Here is an 18,202-nt window from a genome sequence, read left to right on the forward strand (position 1 = left end):
TGCTGGAAAATAGTCATTCTCCCACTTTCGACGAAGAAAGGAAATCATATCCCATAGATGGCACCACTGTTGATGCGAGAAAAATCACTCAACATGCCAGAGAGAGAGAAATAGTCATTCCCGGCCCACTGAGTTGACTGGGTCTTGATCGGTGTTGTTCGGTGCCTCCGACAGTGTTCCGATGTGGTTGTACGGTGGCGTTGCGTACGTCCATGGCGGTAAACAGAAAACAAGTGCAGAGAAAGTAAGAGAAATGGACACAAATATTTGTGTAGTTTGACACTAGGCTTACGTCCATAGGGGTTTGGGGAGAGGAATTTCTACTATAATATATTTGTTTACAATCTCTCATAATTTCTCATATTTTACTGTACAAGAATAGCTAGTGGTCTGCTAGCTAAATAAGCTCTCCCTGGAGCTCGCTCGAGGTTGAAGAAGAAGTCGGGAGACCTCGCTGGTCATCTAGTTGAAGGCTTTTTATATAGCTTCTTGTTGCATGTGTCAGTCTGCAGTAATGAGATCAGATCTCTTTATGTGTGTTAGCTTCCCTTATCTTCCCACTTTCCCTCTGACCTACTCTGAAACCTCCTGCCACCTATCTGCTCCAAGTCCCTCCTTGTACCCCACTCTTGTCTGGCCTTGTAGCTGGGCCAATCTTAGGCTTAACATTTTATCCCTCCACAATTGTCCTTTTTTTATAGTTTGGGAGAGTGATTGCAAATTATGCGGTAGTTTAAGAGAGTTGTGTGTGTGTGTTTTTCTTTTTTTTTCCTTCTTAAGCTAAGAGAGTTGTTTATTTTGCTCCACTGAATAGTATTCAGGTGGATAATGCAATTCTGATAAATCAAGAAATGAAAATCTGCTACGATGGACAACATCATTTAACGAAAACAAAACACTAGATCCTTGGAAGAATTCTTTAATGCATCTCATCAAACATTAAGTACGTACTTCTAGACTGCTTTGCATTTCAGTGTACGCGTTTAGTGAAAGCATCCCCGGAAAGATCTCCGGCAGATTCCTAGAGTGCGAAGTGGATAAGAGTGCAAAAGTGGACGGTTCTGTTGCCTCGATCTTGCGCAGAGTATATATAGTAGTTTGTGACTGTATCGATCCTCTCGTTATTTCCTCTGAAGTGTTTCCTGCTCGTGTTATATATAATTAGCTCCCTCTTGTCCGAATTATCTTTGATGACCAGACAAACAACGTGTCTTTTCTTTGATTTGGTGTTTCGGGATCTTCTATATGATTTATATAAATTTTAAATAGATAAATTTATTAAAACTTTTGAAAAAAATGGATCTTATCTTTAAAAAGTATAAAAGAATTATTATTATTTTTTTATAAATTAAAATTTATACAAAATTTATCTATTTAAGAATTATACCTCACTTTACTTCTTTCCTACGTGTAGTAATTAGAGTGTGCTAGCTAGTTTAGCTACGGTATATATCTTTTTCCAATAAAACTCGAAACTTTCGACGAGATTTGTGACTTGTAGCATAATACGGAAAGCCCAACTTATGAGTGTAAATTATGGATTCAAACTCAGGAATTCGCTTTATTATGTAAAATTAATTGTCACATAAGTTTAAATTTAAATTTAAACCGGTGAAAAGAGTTATATTTAATCATTTATATTTTTTCTTAACAAATATCAAATATAATGTTTAATTTTTAGCAAGATAAGATTGTATTAATATACAGCCAAGAGGAAGTGAAGTGATGAAGGGTTCCAATTATAATCATTTCGGTACAAATAGTATGCATATATATATATATATATATATAATAATGCCGGAAATCAGGGTCAAGCTGGGTCATTAATTGTTATGATATTAGCTGTAAGAATTATATTTTTGGAACATGGAACAAAATCATAAGGTCATTCTTTGAGGCTACAATAGATGCTTTGAAGATCAAGTCACTGCTAATTCTCTGGGGGCATGATCTGTTAACTTTAGCCGAAAGAAGTGGTTATAATATCGAGCAAAATGTTGATTAATCAAGAAATTCAGGGTCATTCATAACGTCAACACCAAGTACAACTCATAGCTAGCGAAGAAGCTGTCGACACTTAAAAATTAATTGCATGCGCTATATGCATTATAAGAAAATTATTTATTTGTGGTTATTTAATTTTAATAAAATAATTATTTATAATTAAAATAAATTTATTTTAATTATAAATAATTTTTTCGTCGTAATTAAATAATTATAAAAATCTATTTTTTTTGTAATGATACATAGATTAAGATATATAGAGGTTCTGAGAGAGCTAGCTGTATTCGTTTAATGATACAATTAATCATGTATTCGTTTGTCAGAGAATTACCCAATGTATTCGTAAGAGAATTACCCAAAAATACATTAAATTCACGAGAATTATAAAGATTAAACAAAAAAACACGTAATTAATAGAAAGGAGAGTGAGAGAGAGAATAAAGGTGGTGGAAATAAAGAAGAAATCTTGTACGTGAAGGTCAAGAGTGAATGAAACATGCATATCATGTTAGGCTTCTTCGCGTACTCTTTTGCAAAAGAGAAACTCGTTTACTTGCATTTCAAGTCTATGAATTGTCTTTTTCATTGATCTGAGATGTAGGGCCAGAACGAAAATAAAAGGCATTCAAATCTATATTTACATATCGGTGGTTGCATGAGATCGAAAGTCCTCTCTCTCTCTCTCTCTCTCTCTCTCTCTCTCTCTCCTAGAAGCAGTACTCTTATCCTATCTTCCATGGCTTCCCTTCTGCAACTCCTCCATTTGATCTTCTCCATATCTTTTCTGCTTGTCTGTGGCATCGCTACATCTAATTATCAAACTCCCAAGGTAAATAATTCTGATTTGTGTGTTTATATCAGATCAGTGATCACCATTTTCGGATTGCATGAAGCTTTTCCAAAATATATGGTAGTGATAATTTATTATGTTCCATTTTGTTGGCCAAGAAAAGGAGTATTATATATATATATATATATATATATATATATATATATATATATATCATCTTATTGTCTCGCACCTCAAGTACTCCATGAATCATAATATTTGATTAAGCCTGCATGCTAAAGCAGAAAGATAGAGTTATCCCAACTTGCATGTGGATGATCTCTACCTATAAATTTTTGTTTTTCTTGGCAGCCTTATGTTGTTTACATGGGAAGTACTTCATCATCAAATAATGAGCTGGGATCAGATCAAGTTGCAGAATCAGCTTACATGCAATTATTGTCCTCCATTATTCCGAGGTTGTCATTATCATCATCAATAATGTTGTTGTTTTTTTTTTTTCATTATTTTGTGGTCGTGATCATTTCTTGCAATATATTCTACTGATCATAAGCTGGCTTTTTTCTTTCGTTTTTTCCTTCCCTTTTTTGACAGTGAAGATCAGAATGAGAGAAGATCTTTAATCCACCATTATAATTATGCTTTTAAAGGGTTCTCTGCCATGCTTACTGAGAATGAAGCTTCTATCTTATCTGGTAAATATTTTTTTTCTCTCTCTCTTTTAAATAGTACTTTTCCCGCTTCTTACTATTGTTGGATAATTTGAAAAAATAATAATTATGGTGGTAATTTCTAATCAAGGTATCTTATTCTATATATACAGTAGAAGAAGATAATCGTAATACGTCAATGGGTAAGATGTGATCAACATGCTTATTATATCATGAACAGATCAGATCCGCCTTCGTATTTCTAATAGAGCAATGCTATCTTGATTATTTAAATCTCTAGTCACACCGCATGATACTGATCATGATATAGTATACTTTAAGTACTACTAGTTTTTATGTTAACCACTAATTAATATATGTTCCTTATTAAGAAATATAATTAAAGATGATCAAATCTAGAATAAAGAATAACATTTTTCTTTCTAAAATGATGACATGACAAAACATGAATAATGTGAAATAAAATAACGTGTAGCTAATAATTATGATCAAAACACGGAAATGACTACTTCTATTTAATTAATGATAAAGAATATATAATCAGACCAAAATTAGCACTGTTTGCATGTGAAAGACACGTGCATGCATGTACTTGAAAAAAAACTTTTATTTATTAATTTGTTTATCACTTTACTTATTTGAGCATAATTTTATTTATTATTTTGTTAATTTTTAAGCTGAGCTGAATACCAAACAAGTGATCAAATTGTGAAAGCTGCAGGCCATCCTGATATTGTGTCCGTCTTCCCCGATTCTGTCCTTCAACTACACACCACACGTTCTTGGGATTTCTTGGAAACAGAAACAGGGATATTGAGGGCGAGCGCAACATATAATAAGCATGTATCAAGTGATGTCATAATTGGGATGATAGACACAGGTATATATATATATATATTATTTAAAAAGCTATGATATGATTATATATATATATATCCAACGATTCACATTAATTTTCTGGCCAGATGCTGTGTGAGTGCCATGGTCTGTGTAGGTACTTAACCACTTGACCAATCATAACTAATCAACTGAGAATATTAATCTATTTTTATTTGATTTTTTTTCAAGGTATATGGCCCGAGTGTCCAAGTTTCAATGACAAGGGAATTGGGGAAATTCCTTCAAGATGGAAAGGAGTTTGCATAGAGGGACATGACTTCAAACTATCCAATTGTAACAGGTAATTATCCAAATACACTTCAAATACCTTCCCAAAACAATATTAATTCAGAGATAACATCCCAAAAAGAACAAAGAAAAAGAAATGTAGCAAAGGTCAGGAGCAAAAATGCATTATTTTTTGGTCGATCGGTTCAAGCTTTTAGAATAAGCAGTATTTAATTAGAATTGGTAATTTATTAGCAAAAATTAATGTACATTAATGTAGGAAGTTGATAGGAGCAAGATACTACCCCACCCCAGAGATGAACTCCATTAATGGTAGCAAGATGAGTCCAGCAGCAGGCAAAACTTCTTCTGGATCGCCTAGGGATTATGTAGATCATGGCACTCACACAGCATCTACAGCAGGTGGTTTCCCAGTCGTCAATGCTAGTTATTATGGCTTAGCAGGAGGGACAGCAAGGGGTGGCTTCCCATCAGCAAGGATTGCGAGCTACAAGGCATGCTCAAAAGTAGGATGCTCTAGTTCCTCCTTATTGAAGGCTTTTGACGATGCACTTAAAGATGGTGTAGACATAATATCAGTTTCCATTGGAGCGGACAACTTCTTTCTGTCAGATTACAAAAATGACCCCATTGCCATTGGAGCATTTCATGCAGAGAATATGGGGGTCATGGTTGCTTGCTCTGGAGGCAACGATGGTCCTTTTTCTCACACCATTAAAAATACGGCTCCATGGATCTTTACTGTTGCGGCTTCTAGTATTGATAGGGACTTCCGCTCCACCATACAGCTTGGAAACGGGAAAACTTTCAGAGTATGGTATTTTTTTTTAGTATAGCAATTGCTAGTTATAATCAGTTTGACGTTCTAAACTGTGTATTGATACTGATATGTTTTTTTTATTAAAAAAAATTAAAAAAAAAATTTTAAGAGAAGAAGAAGATTTTCTTGTCTGGCAAAAATTATTTCCATCTCGCTCTATTTCACTAAATAAATACCTAACATATCAGGTTGGGTGTGCAGTTTGGTGCCAAGAAGGCTTTTTCATTTTATTTTATTTTTGCTTATCACGTTTCTTTCTTTCTCTCTCTCGCTCTTTTTTTTTTTTTTTTTGTTCGTGGCGGGTCATTTATTGCTAGCTGTCCAATATCTAAACTTATCCCTCCAAGTACTATCATGTTTTCCCAGGGATCTGCCATTAACTTGTCTAACCTGACCAAGAAGAGGACCTATCCTCTTGTTTTCGGAAAGGATATTGCTTCTAACTTTACCCCCACATATGAAGCAAGGTACTTGTGGATCATTATTCTTTGAATATCTATCATTGTATATACTTTCTAAGTGCATACGTTCAATCAAATAACTAAAAGCCAGCGCCACCAGCTAGTACTAATCGATATCTTCGCACTAAGTTTCCCTCCAAATATATTAATTGTTCCCTTTTTTCTCGTTTCTTGTTAAGAACAAGTCCTAATTTCCACATTAAACTGCAGAAATTGCCGTCCGGGATCATTAGATCCAGAGAAAGCTGCAGGCAAGATAGTTGTTTGTGTTGATAACGACCCATCTATATCAAGGAACATCAAGAAACTAGTCGTAGAAGATATGGAAGCCATAGGGATTATTTTCATAAGTGAGGCTGAGAAAGATGTGCCATATGATTCGGGCACTTTCCCATTCGTACAAGTTGGCAGTGTTGAAGGGTTGCAGATTCTTAACTACATCAATTCCACCAAGTGAGTACTTTTTTGTAAAGTTTCCATGTCGTTCCTTTCTTTTCTTCAAATATCTGAAGCAGTGTGATTGTCTTTTTAAGCTCTTTATAATCAAGTTAGCTAGCTAGGCACGCTCATTTTTCCTGTTCTTTTACGACAGGGACCCAAGAGCAACAATTCTTCCGACAGTTGAAATTCCAAGGTATAAACCTGCACCAGTTGTGGCGTACTTCTCATCCAGAGGTCCCGCTCAGCAAGCAGAAAACATTCTTAAGGTTATTTTCTTTCTTTCTGCTGAGTGATCTCATTCTAGCCAACGTATTTAATTTGTGGTTGCGTCCAACGGCCATTACTTCAATATGAGGTGCAAGGCATACGTAGTTTGATGAGATTAAAACCCTAGTTTGACATTAATTAGTTATGCACTGCATGCGCAGCCTGATATAATGGCCCCGGGAGTGGCTATTTTAGCTGGCACGATTCCACGTACTGATGAGCCTGGCAGCGTTCCAGTTGGTAAGAAGCCAGCCCAATTTGCCATAAGATCTGGAACGTCAATGTCTTGCCCCCATGTAACAGGCGCAGCTTCATTGATCAAGTCAGTGCACCCTGGGTGGACTCCTTCCATGATCAAATCAGCACTGATGACAACAGGTACGTACGTACGTTTTTAAGGTTGGAAATTTACCAAGATACATCCGCCGCCCCAGGTCTGCCTCTGCCATTGCATGTTGACGTACCTCATGAATATTGCGGGTATATATTATAATTACTTATTGATTCAAGAGAATAACAAACAAAAGTCAACAACATGCATATAATGTTCTTTAATTTATAACATGATTATGAGATGACGCTCATGATCAGTTTGATTTAAGATAAACAGATAAAAAAAAAATTTGGTAGCATAATTAGTTTGTTCTCTTTCTTTATTTTGCAGCAACCGTTCGCGACAACGTGGGGAAACCTTTGACAAAGGGTTCGGGCAAGTCTGCAAATCCACATGAGATGGGGGCTGGAGAAATAAGCCCACTCAAAGCTCTCCATCCAGGACTGGTCTTTGAAACCACGACAACTGACTATCTCAGATTCCTCTGTTATTATGGCTATTCAGAGAAAGATATAAGATCGATATCGAACACCAACTTCAGCTGCCCAAGTAACTCCATTAAGGAACTCATCTCAGATATCAACTATCCATCCATCTCCATTGCTAACCTCAGTCGGAATCAAACTGCAGCTAAAACAATCCAAAGAACAGTGACCAACGTGGGACTCTCAAATGCCACTTACATTGCTAAGGTTCATGCTCCGGTGGGGTTAGTGGTCGATGTGTTCCCTCAGAAGCTTGTTTTTCTCAAGGGTGTGACAAAGTTGTCCTACAATGTCTCATTCTTTGGCAAGACGGCTCCTAGTGGCTACAATTTTGGGTCTCTTACATGGTTTGACGGTCGACATTCTGTCCGCACCGTGTTTACTGTGAATGTTCATGACTAATTTGCAAAATACTAGTAATTAGTCTAGGAGGTGAAAAAGTTGGTGATTTTAATATTTTATAAAGATAGTGTTATATAGCGGTAGACAGATTCTACAAAAGAAAATTTATAAGTTAGATATAATTTTACAGTGATACGTTAGATTTCTTTTTATAATAAAAGTCGTATTATATCAAATCACGTCAGTTTATTATTTTATTTTTATACGATTTATTTTTTGTTAAAAATATTTCTCTTTTATAAATTTAAAGTGTTTTCTCATCCGATCATCGGCATGATTTTCATTTCATTTTATCATAACTCCAATTTAAGTGCAAGTGCATAATTATTTAATTTAACCAATTTTTTTTTAATGAATTTTTAATAGTTATATGGAAGAATTTATATTTGTAAAATCTAAAGAAGTATGTTTAATAATTATTAAGTGTTTTGAAAATGTAAATATTCAATGCTTTCAATATATTATCGAGATATCACACGAAGCAAATTAAAAAACAGTAGCAGTACCAATTTAAAGAAGCGTAACGTTTGCAAATTTCGTGTTCAGTTCTATACAGTCGGTAGATATAATTGGGGTGCAGCCGTTTATGTCACATTGGATTTAAAATAAATTCTTCTTTCTCTCGTCAGTTCAATCTCTCTTATCAACTCCATCAGTTCGATCTTTCTCTCTCCTCGGCTCTTTTCACATCTCTCTCATTAAATATCTCTTCCTCAGTCACGTTTTCACACCGTTTATAGTTTATACCAGACACTTGTAACAAACGTTTTTCTTTCGTGCGACAGCATGAATTTTATCCGAGGTGTTTCGAGGTGACACCTGTACAAGGAAAGTAATAAAAGTTCTCAACGTGTCCTTCCAGGAAACCGAAAGGCAAAATATAAATAACATTAAAAAAAAAAAACCCCAGATAGAGAAAGAGGGAGAGTCTGAACTCTGAAGGGCCGGAGCACGGGAAGAAAATTCCAGACAGAAAATTCCCGTACGGGACGGGTAGGCAAAGCATAGAGCTACTTCACACACAAAGCAGCCTTTTTTCTCTGTAGAACTTTCATCCTTTGTCTCTCTCTTTTATATCGACAAAACCCAGTCAGTGCCAGATTTCCATCAGGTAACGATCTGCTACTCTCGACTTTGTCTGGTCTTTTGAAACAGTTTTGCTTAATAAGCTTCCGATTCACTAATCATGTTTGATTTATTACCCAATAACCCTTGCATATGTATCTCTTTGTTTCATTTCCCCTCCAAAATCATGCTTCATCTACTTGAAAAATTCCCTTTTTTGAGTCTTTTTTTTTGCTTAATTGATGCTCAAAGTGCGATTCTTTTTCAACAATGTGTAACCCTCTTGGTACTCTCTTGGCACAGAATTTACAAATTCCAGGTCCAAATCTCTATACTTAGATGAGATTGAAATGGGTCTATTTTTAGGTTTTGGAGAAGTGGGTACTTCTAGGTTTGGAGGTTAAGGTCGCGAGACTTTGAAATTTTCGTTCTTTCAGTTCAGAGGACCTGTTGTAATGGAATCTGGGTCAGGTTTCAACTATGTTCCTCCTTCAGCCTCTTTTGATAAGTCCAGAGTTTTGGATGTGAAGCCTCTGCGTAGTTTAAAACCAGTTTTCCCAAGTGGATCTGAAGCTCCCCCATTCGTGTGCGCCCCACCGAATGGCCCTTTCCCTCATGGATTTATGCCGTTTTACCCCTTCAGTGTGCCACAAGGATCTCAAGCCTCACCCGATCTTAACCACCATAACCCACAATCAATGCAGATGCCAATGGGTCCTGTACCGGCTCCCCTTCGTGCGTTTCGAAGTCCGCAATCACAAGAATATTCGAGAGCATTTAATGGAGATGCTGATTCATCAATGGGGACATTTAGGGAAGTGGATGGGAATGAAGATGGTTATTTTGTTGGTAAAAAACGAGCAGCTTCTCGCATGCAAAAGAAGACAAGGAAAAATCAGGACGCTAAACCTTCCTTTTCCTTTGCTGCCAGAAAAGGGTCTGGTCCAGGTTTTGTTGTAGATATTAATCAAGCAGAAAGGGATGATGGTAACAGGGAAGTGGTTAATCTGGTGCTTATGAGATTTGATGCACTTCGGAGAAGGCTCAGCCAACTTGAAGATGCCAAGGAACTGGGCAATGGGGTTATCAGACGTGCGGATTTAAAAGCTGCAAATCTCTTGATGAGCAAGGGGATCCGGACGAACATGAGGAGGAGGATTGGAGCTCCGCCTGGGGTTGAAATTGGGGATATCTTCTTTTTCCGTATGGAAATGTGTGTGGTGGGATTACATTCTCAGTCTATGGGTGGCATTGACTATCTTATTTTCAAGGACACATTGGACCAAGATCCAGTGGTTGTGTGCATTGTTTCGTCTGCAGGATATGATGATGATGTGGAGGATACGGATGTTCTGATTTATAGTGGTCAGGGTGGCAATTTTGGTAAGAGGGACAAACAGGCAACTGATCAGAAGCTTCAGAGGGGAAATCTTGCTTTGGAGAGAAGCTTTCAGCGGGGCAATGACATCAGAGTCGTCCGGGGTATCAAAGATGCTTTTAATCCAACATCAAAGATTTATGTCTATGATGGGCTTTATAAAATTCAAGAGTCCTGGACTGAGAATAAAACTGGTTGCAATATATTCAAGTACAAATTTGTGAGAATGCCAGGGCAGCCTGATGCTTTTGCTATTTGGAAATCAATTCAGAAGTGGAAGGAAGGCTTGTCTCCAAGGGTTGGACTTATCCTTCCAGACCTCACCTCAGGGGCTGAAAGTATACCTGTTTCACTTGTAAACGATGTTGATGAAGAAAAGGGCCCTGCTCATTTCACTTATTTTCCCACTGTCAAGTATTCAAAATCATTCAATTTAACACAGCCTTCTTTTGGCTGCAACTGCCAGAACGCTTGCCAACCAGGCGATCCCAACTGCTCTTGCATTCGGAAAAATGAAGGCGATTTTCCTTATACTAACAATGGGGTTCTTGTGGGCCGAAAGCCTTTGATACATGAATGTGGTCCCACATGTCCTTGCCTTCCTAACTGCAAAAACCGAGTATCCCAGAATGGTTTGAAAGTTCACTTGGAAGTATTCAAAACAACGGATAGGGGCTGGGGTCTGCGGTCATGGGACCCTATTCGTGCAGGTACTTTTATATGTGAGTATGCAGGTGAAGTTATTGACAAAGTTAAGGGAAAGCAGGGTGGGGAGGAAGGTGAAAATGATGAGTATGTTTTTGATACAACTCGTTTTTATAATCCATTCAAGTGGAATTATGAACCTGGCTTATTGGAGGAGGAATGTTCTAATGACTCTAATGAGGTTTACAAAATTCCATCTCCCCTAATCATAAGTGCCAAGAATATGGGAAATGTAGCTCGATTTATGAATCATAGTTGCTCACCAAATGTTTTCTGGCAACCAGTTTTATATGAACACAATAATCAATCCTTTCTTCATATTGCCTTTTTTGCAATCAAACATATCCCGCCTATGACAGAGTTGACTTATGATTATGGGATTGCCCGCTCTGATGAGGTTGAGGGAAACAACGAACTCACTGGGAAAAAGAAATGCTTATGTGGATCATCAAGCTGCCGTGGTTATTTTGGTTAATGTTCTAAGTTTTGCATACCAGCAGAAGTGCATGGTGCTGGCAAACACTACCCTGGCTAAAAGGTTTGAGATCTCCCTCATGTGTACCTGTTATCAAGACTGCTAGCAAGCTTATAAATTTAAGCTGATCATCTTTTCATTTTGGTAGATGACATGTTTTTATATCTTACGAGTCTTCGATGATGTTTTTATGCAGCTTGTATTTGTTCATTAATTTTGAAGTATTGGGAACTCTAGGTAAGAAGGCATTTAACAATTTCTGAACCTCAATTTGAAGGATTTTAGAATGGGTAGTTTGCTTGATTTTCTTCTTAATTGCTTGGGTTATACACTTATAATAGTGTTATACAAGGTTTTTCTTATGAATAAGAAATTTTATTGAGACAAGTAGCAAGGCAAAGCCAAGTACACAGGAATAGTGCTATATAAGTGTATATACTCGAGGTGATCTTAGAATATATGTGTATATGCTCGAGGTGATCGTAAAATAAAACAGTTCCATTCTGCAGTTGCAAATTTCTCCTCAATGTTGGTCAAATGATGTCGAGTAATTTTATTATGTAACAGTGCTAGCCATGTATGTGCATCTAGATGTGAGTGGTTGATATTGATATCTATGTATAAAAAAAAGGTCGAGGTGGGTAAATTGTGCAAGGATCACATAGAATAGTACACTCATGAGTGTAAAAAAGTTCATGCATTTGAGGCTTGGATGTATTAATCCATGAATGCAGTTAGGATGGCTGGTGGCAGTTCTTCATATAAAGAATCAATACAGCAAAGCAGACGTGTTTAGCAATTGTCTTCTGAGGGCTCTCTTAATAATTCAGTCAAGCGATCAAGCTTACTCTCATATTAGATGTTCCGTTGTGTCATCTTAGTGACAGGACAAGCCTCATCAAGCATCCTTTTCCCATGCATCTTGTTCAAAATGCCCATCAGTCTACTTCAGTTTATTAAGGAGAACAAAGATTTTTTTTTTTTTTTTTTTTGGGGTACTAGTTCCATGGTTTGTTGCATATTGGTCTAAAAATCTGGAGCATCATGCATATTCAAATTGATTTTTTTTTTTTTTTTTTATTGGCAGCGGGTGTCCAAAACAGCGTCCCAACTAATCCCGGGGGTGCACGGGCCCTCGACAAGGAGTTTCTCGCAAATGCATCTTGGGTAATTCAAGGGGAAAATCCCCCAATCCGATAGCCCTTAGAGATTGTTTGCACCCAAGGGGATTTAAACCTTAAGCCTAGGGGAAGCATACACCCAAGCCGGCCTTTACCACTTGAGCCAACCCCTAGGGGTTTTGACAAGGATTCTACCATCATTTTGTCTCCTTCTAATATTTCTTGGAAATAATCCTTTGACAGCTTTGTCTTAGTAGCAGTGGCAGGTCCATAATTGGACCGTGCCAAGAAGTTACCCCTTATCCTGTTTGACTATGTGTATGTGCCAGGAGCTCTTTAATGTTATATTTAGGATTGGAACGCTTTAGTTTCTTCGTAGGTTGGGTTTCATGGTTAGAGACACAACCATCTTGTACACAGCCAGTGTGTAAATTAAGGCAGTTAATATGCTATGGGAAATATGTAACTACCCTTCCGCAGACCCTCTTCCCCCTTTCCAGGCAGGGCTGGAATGAAGTCTCTCTATCCCTAGATATTATGGACGTGCCAATTTTTACTTGTTTCACTGTTTTGGATGGTCTGGCATGAGTTGGGTTCTATCGGTTCATTTTCTTGCTAAAATCTCGAGGGGTTGAGGTTCTGGAGGTTAAATTCTATGATTGTGCATATGATATTGATGCTACAAGAGAAACTGACAGATTGATGTTGTCTGGAATGGCAGAAGCCTCTTCTCACTTGGATGCTTCTTAAGTATGATAGAATTCTAGTAACTCTATATTATCAGATGAGGTTCAAGGTTTAAACTTTAATCTGATACTAGTTTACACAAGCTAAAAGTTAATGCTCTAGGACTGCAGGTCTAGTAGCATGAACTATCTTGTACTTGCTCTCTGTAGGCTTGAGTCCTCGTCCCAAGTGTTCAATGGTTTGTGCATAGAAAAAAGAAGAAATGGTTATATGGTTGTGGAACTTACAGCTTAATTTCCAAGCTGAAGTATCACTTGTCGGGTTCCGTTCCGCAAATGTTTAATTATTTGATCGGGTAGAACTTTGATTGCATAATCTGCATCTCCATGTTTTAAGATGCCCCTGTTTATTTGAGACACTCAATTTTTACCCTGTTTCTATGTTGATTGTGGATTGGAAATAAGCGGTTATCGGTGGCTGTTTCTTATCTATCAATTAAGGCCATTGCATGTTGTTTTGTAACTTTATGTCAAGCATATTATAGTGCTGTACATCGTTTGTCTTTTCTGTATATTGTTAATCTTTTTCTTCTTTTCTAATACATGCTGAATGCTTCCACCTTTTACTGTGTAACAGGATAAACACCAGGCCTTTTGGAAGCCAGTTCTGGTCAAAGTTAATATTCAGTGGCCATACATTTTCCACCATCGGCAGCCTAGCTTGTTAGATATTTTGCTGTAAAGATTTTACCTTGCCCCTTCTCTAGGAGTAGTGGTGCTTTGGTTTCCAAATGTGTATGACTGGATAGTAAAGTTATTTGGTTCTTGTAGTAGAATGGTCATGGTTGTCATCCTGAAAACTTTTGCAGCAGCTGCAGCAGTAGTATTTGCTTTTGTAATCATGTTTTGGGACTCGTGACTAAGAATTTAGAAATAGTTGGTCTATCAGTTGTTGGTCGATCATTTTGGTTAGAAATATGCCATTTTAGCTGTATTACCAATGCTTGCCCATGATACGGTCATAACAGCATTTGACAGAAGTCTGGGAGTGAATTATTTTTATGTGCAGTGGAGTGGAAGGCTGTGATCTGAACCACAGGGATCAAGTGCACAGGATGGAGTTGATTTAAAAAAGGGTTTTAATAAACATCATCCTTCGCCACACGTTTTTAATTTTTTTTTTGGTTTTATTCCAACTAAATTAATTGAGTTTTTCTACTCATCAACTCTGCCCCACATATTTACTGAGGAAAAAAAAAAAAAAAAGATAAAAAATTATGTGTAGTATGTGATATAAGGAAGATGAGGAGAATTGTTCTTAAAAAAATTATCTTAAAGTCTGTGAAATGTATCCATATATTGAATTTTTTTTCCATTACATGTTAGTTCCATATTATACTTTTTCATAAAATTGGTATTGCTCAACCACATTGTCATTTAAATGTGATATTTGTAATTTTAGAGTGTAAATTTTTAAAAATAAATAATAGTAAGTATGATGTTAAATTTTTGTTTTTATAAAGATAGCGAGGCATGCAGTTATGACTCATTTTTAGAGCATTAGCATCAGCCTCGCTAAAACTCTAAAAAAGCTAAATTATGGACTTTGTCGTCTTTAAACCCGCTGCATTGGACTCGGTAAAATAGAAAAGTTCAAGCTTTCATCTACAGTAAGTCCATCCTTTTCTCCAAATATAGCGAGGTCCTATTCATCGCCAAATCGTTATTTTATTCTAAAATCACATATTCTCAACTGAAACATTCTATTTCCCTCGTGAATCTGTTCTCCCAAAAACCCTTCACTTTCTCTCCCTTTCTCCCTCGCCGAACACCCCCTTCATTTTTTTTCTCCCTGTTTCTCTCTTCCCATCTCTTTCTCATCGGTTGTCTCTTTGGCCCGACACTCCCTCTCTCCCCTTCTCTCCATTTTCTCCATTTTTTTTTCTAGTTCTCTTGCTGTTACCGTTACCCAGGGCTTTCAATACAGTGTTCTATAAGATGATTTCAGTGAGATTGTTTAGTTGTTTTGTTTGGGAATTGGCAACGTCGAGAAGAAAAGAAGTGGCGGGGTGGCTGAGAAAGATGGTAGGAGTAGTCGCGGCGAAGGATTTGCCAGCAGAGCCTTCGGAGGAAGAGTTCAGGCTTGGATTGAGAAGTCGGATTATTCTGTGCAATGCTCTCAATAAGGTTCACCCTGGAGCTGTACCCAAGGTGTCAACTTCAACCTCATACTCATCTCAATTTCGTGTTTTTTTTTTTCCTTCTGAATATGGAAAACTTATGGATGTAATTGGTTTCAGGTGGTGGAGGGTCCATGTGATTCTGCTCGAGTTCTTGATGGAGCGACATTGTCGGCTTTTCAGTACTTTGAGAATGTGAAAATTTTCCTCGTGGCTGTGCAGGAAATGGGAATTCCTACTTTCGAGGCATCTGATCTGGAACAAGTATGTATTCAGGAATTAGGATCATCTTGATTTCCTAGGATATTCAACGTAGAATTTTTAAAATGTTTTCTATTGTTTTAACTTAACCGATTAGATTTTCCTATTTAATTCTACAATTCGGTAACATAAGATGTATTTAAGAAATTTATAAGTACCATTGTTTTTCATGAATTTGGAAATTATGTTACTTTCAATCTAGTTTTCAAATGCACCAGATGCTTAGGATTGAATGACTATGGTGCTAGAGTAGAACTTTGTAGAAGAGAGTATCTTGATGAAGTTTTTAAATAAATTTGTTAAATTTCAGGGAGGAAAATCTGCAAAAGTAGTGAATTGTGTTCTGGCGCTTAAATCACACAGCGAATGGAAACGGACCGGGGAAATGGAGTATGGAAATGTGGTGGAAGTGTGAAACCCACCGTGTCAGCCAAATCTTTTGTTAGTAAAAATTCAGAGCCTTTCACAAATTCCTTGTCAAGGAACTTCTCAATGGGTGAGAAATCTTTGAATGCGTTGTCCTTCGACATTGAGTCTAATAAAATGGTTGGTAAGCTCAACTCTTCTTTTTATTTATTATTTGATTTCTATAATTAATCCAAAAAGGCATAATTTTGTTACTAATTTATTCATGTTCTTTCTTGCAGCCTACTAATTGTTCATTGAGTATGCTTGTTCGTGCAATTCTGCTAGATAAAAAGCTTGAAGAAGTTCCGATGGTGAGGATTAATGTACTCACTGCTGTTAAAACTTGTTGAAATTAGCTAAGAAAAGTTTGCTGATCAAGCTGGGCTAGTAGGATCTGTATCTATACCAGTGTGCAAGTATGCGATATTAGAAGCCTAGCATGGATAGATTTTAGGCGATTTTCGCCCATCATGCTTATTCCATTCGATTCCACTATCATGAAAAATGGATAGCTTCATGAATGGACTAAACTTAATCAAGCCAACTGCCCTTTTCAACCTGTGAGAGGAATGAATACAAATACCATTACAACTGCTACCATCATAACTTTGGGAGTGCTATAATTGCTACTTATCCTGCTATACTAATTATTTGTGAATTGTATTCCTCCTCTGTGTGGAACAGTTGGTGGAATCTGTGCTAAGTAAAGTTGTGGAAGAGTTTGAGTATTGTATTGCAAGCCAATTGGAGCTGGTATGTTAATGTGGATTAAGGACCAATGATGCATTCGAATGTGCTTTAAAATTCCATGTAATGTTAAGAATTAATGCGCATTCTAATCACCAAAACTTGGTCTCTTGGATCGTCACTGAATTTTTGTCTTTTCATACTTTCCATTATAACTTTATCGTTTCTACCAGTACTTAGCCGAGGCTAAAGAGATGGCTGAAAATGGTTAGAGTGAATTCTGTTGACCTTTTGATCATATTTTTGCTTTTTGCATGCAAATCTGAGTGAAATGGTTTCTGAAAATGGTGGAGTTGAAAGTGGAGTTCAGACTGATAAAAAAAGAAGCTGATAAAAGAATAGCCATTAATATCTCGAAGCATCACATGCTCCTATTACAGATTGGTTGTAAATCAGATGATATATTGGCTGTAAACCAGATGATATATGTGATTTTGGTGATTTTTTTTTTCTAGCTTCTTGCAAGTTAGATTAGCTGTAAACCAGATGATATATGTGATTTTGAAGTGTATTTGTTAAATAATTATATATGAAGTGTATTTGCAAAAAAAAAAAAAGTTGCCAAATATTATTAAAATATATATTATTATATTATTATTTTGATTTTAAGATGGCTAGTCCAATGTGGATTCACCTAATCAAAAGTTAAGGTTATAGTCAAAAGTTGAGATTTTAGCCAAACTTTAGACTTGGCAATAGCTAGGCCATTGCCAATGCTCATTTTTAGCTAGGGATTTTCAAATTTTGGTTATGAAGAGTAGAACATTAACAAATAAGAAAAGAGTGGCTATTTTGCCGTTTAGATTAGCCTGCTCAATCTGACTATTAAGTCAAATGTGTGTTTATATTTTTTTCTCATTTTTTTTTTTCATGTTTTTTAACATATTTAAATATTTTTAAAAAATTAAAAAATACATCAATATATTAAAAATTATTTTCTTAATCATTAAATAAAAAATAAAAATTAAATACACAAGTAGTCAAAATGAGGGGTAAAGTGAGAATACAAATTAGCATTTTCTATATGTATAGAAAAGAGTTGGGCTACTTCGAGTGGTAGAGTAGCCTACTCAATCTTATCGTCAAATGTAAATTTTTATTTTTTGTTATATTTTTTTAATATATTTAAATATTTTTTAAAAATAAAAAAATATATTAATACATTAAAAATTATTTTCTTAATTATTAAATAAAAAAATTTAAAAATAAATATATATGCGATCAAAGTGACAGAATAACATTTTACACAAGAAAAACATTTGAGAACTTTTATAATGATAATAAAAGTACAATTATTACGACATCGACGACGACGAGACGTGAAATGTTCGGATTCCCGCCATTTCAACTTTCATTGGGTTCTAAAATCTGAA

The 18,202-nt window shown here is 36.3% G+C and overlaps 2 protein-coding genes across 5 annotated transcripts; both read left to right on the top strand.

Annotated features, from left to right (window-relative positions):
• Window positions 1-2,691: 2,691 nt before the first annotated feature.
• On the top strand, window positions 2,692-7,913 carry LOC108980176 (CO(2)-response secreted protease-like). 2 transcript variants are annotated; one of them, XM_035685066.1, is made up of 11 exons: window positions 2,692-2,833; window positions 3,146-3,252; window positions 3,389-3,489; window positions 4,181-4,345; window positions 4,534-4,645; window positions 4,853-5,405; window positions 5,780-5,880; window positions 6,085-6,327; window positions 6,467-6,581; window positions 6,744-6,960; window positions 7,247-7,913. In XM_035685066.1, the coding sequence occupies exons 1-11, from the start codon at window positions 2,741-2,743 to the stop codon at window positions 7,801-7,803; spliced, it is 2,364 nt and encodes a 787-aa protein (XP_035540959.1). In that variant the 5' UTR covers window positions 2,692-2,740; the 3' UTR covers window positions 7,804-7,913. The 2 variants fall into 2 exon arrangements, with proteins under 2 accessions (XP_035540959.1, XP_035540960.1); XM_035685067.1 differs by having other exon boundaries at window positions 4,187-4,345.
• Window positions 7,914-8,701: 788 nt separating this feature from the next.
• On the top strand, window positions 8,702-14,273 carry LOC108980180 (histone-lysine N-methyltransferase, H3 lysine-9 specific SUVH1-like). 3 transcript variants are annotated; one of them, XR_001994343.2, is made up of 4 exons: window positions 8,702-8,914; window positions 9,172-11,489; window positions 11,623-11,663; window positions 13,871-14,273. XR_001994343.2 is itself a non-coding variant. In XM_018951032.2 (2 exons), the coding sequence occupies exon 2, from the start codon at window positions 9,324-9,326 to the stop codon at window positions 11,424-11,426; it is 2,103 nt and encodes a 700-aa protein (XP_018806577.1). In that variant the 5' UTR covers window positions 8,702-8,914; window positions 9,172-9,323; the 3' UTR covers window positions 11,427-11,490. The 3 variants fall into 3 exon arrangements, 1 of the variants encoding a protein (XP_018806577.1); XR_001994342.2 differs by lacking the exon at window positions 11,623-11,663; XM_018951032.2 differs by lacking the exons at window positions 11,623-11,663; window positions 13,871-14,273 and having other exon boundaries at window positions 9,172-11,490.
• The last annotated feature ends 3,929 nt before the right edge of the window (window positions 14,274-18,202 follow it).

The sequence above is a fragment of the Juglans regia genome, chromosome 14, assembly GCF_001411555.2.
Source record: "Juglans regia cultivar Chandler chromosome 14, Walnut 2.0, whole genome shotgun sequence".
NCBI classification, from domain to species: Eukaryota; Viridiplantae; Streptophyta; class Magnoliopsida; order Fagales; family Juglandaceae; genus Juglans; species Juglans regia.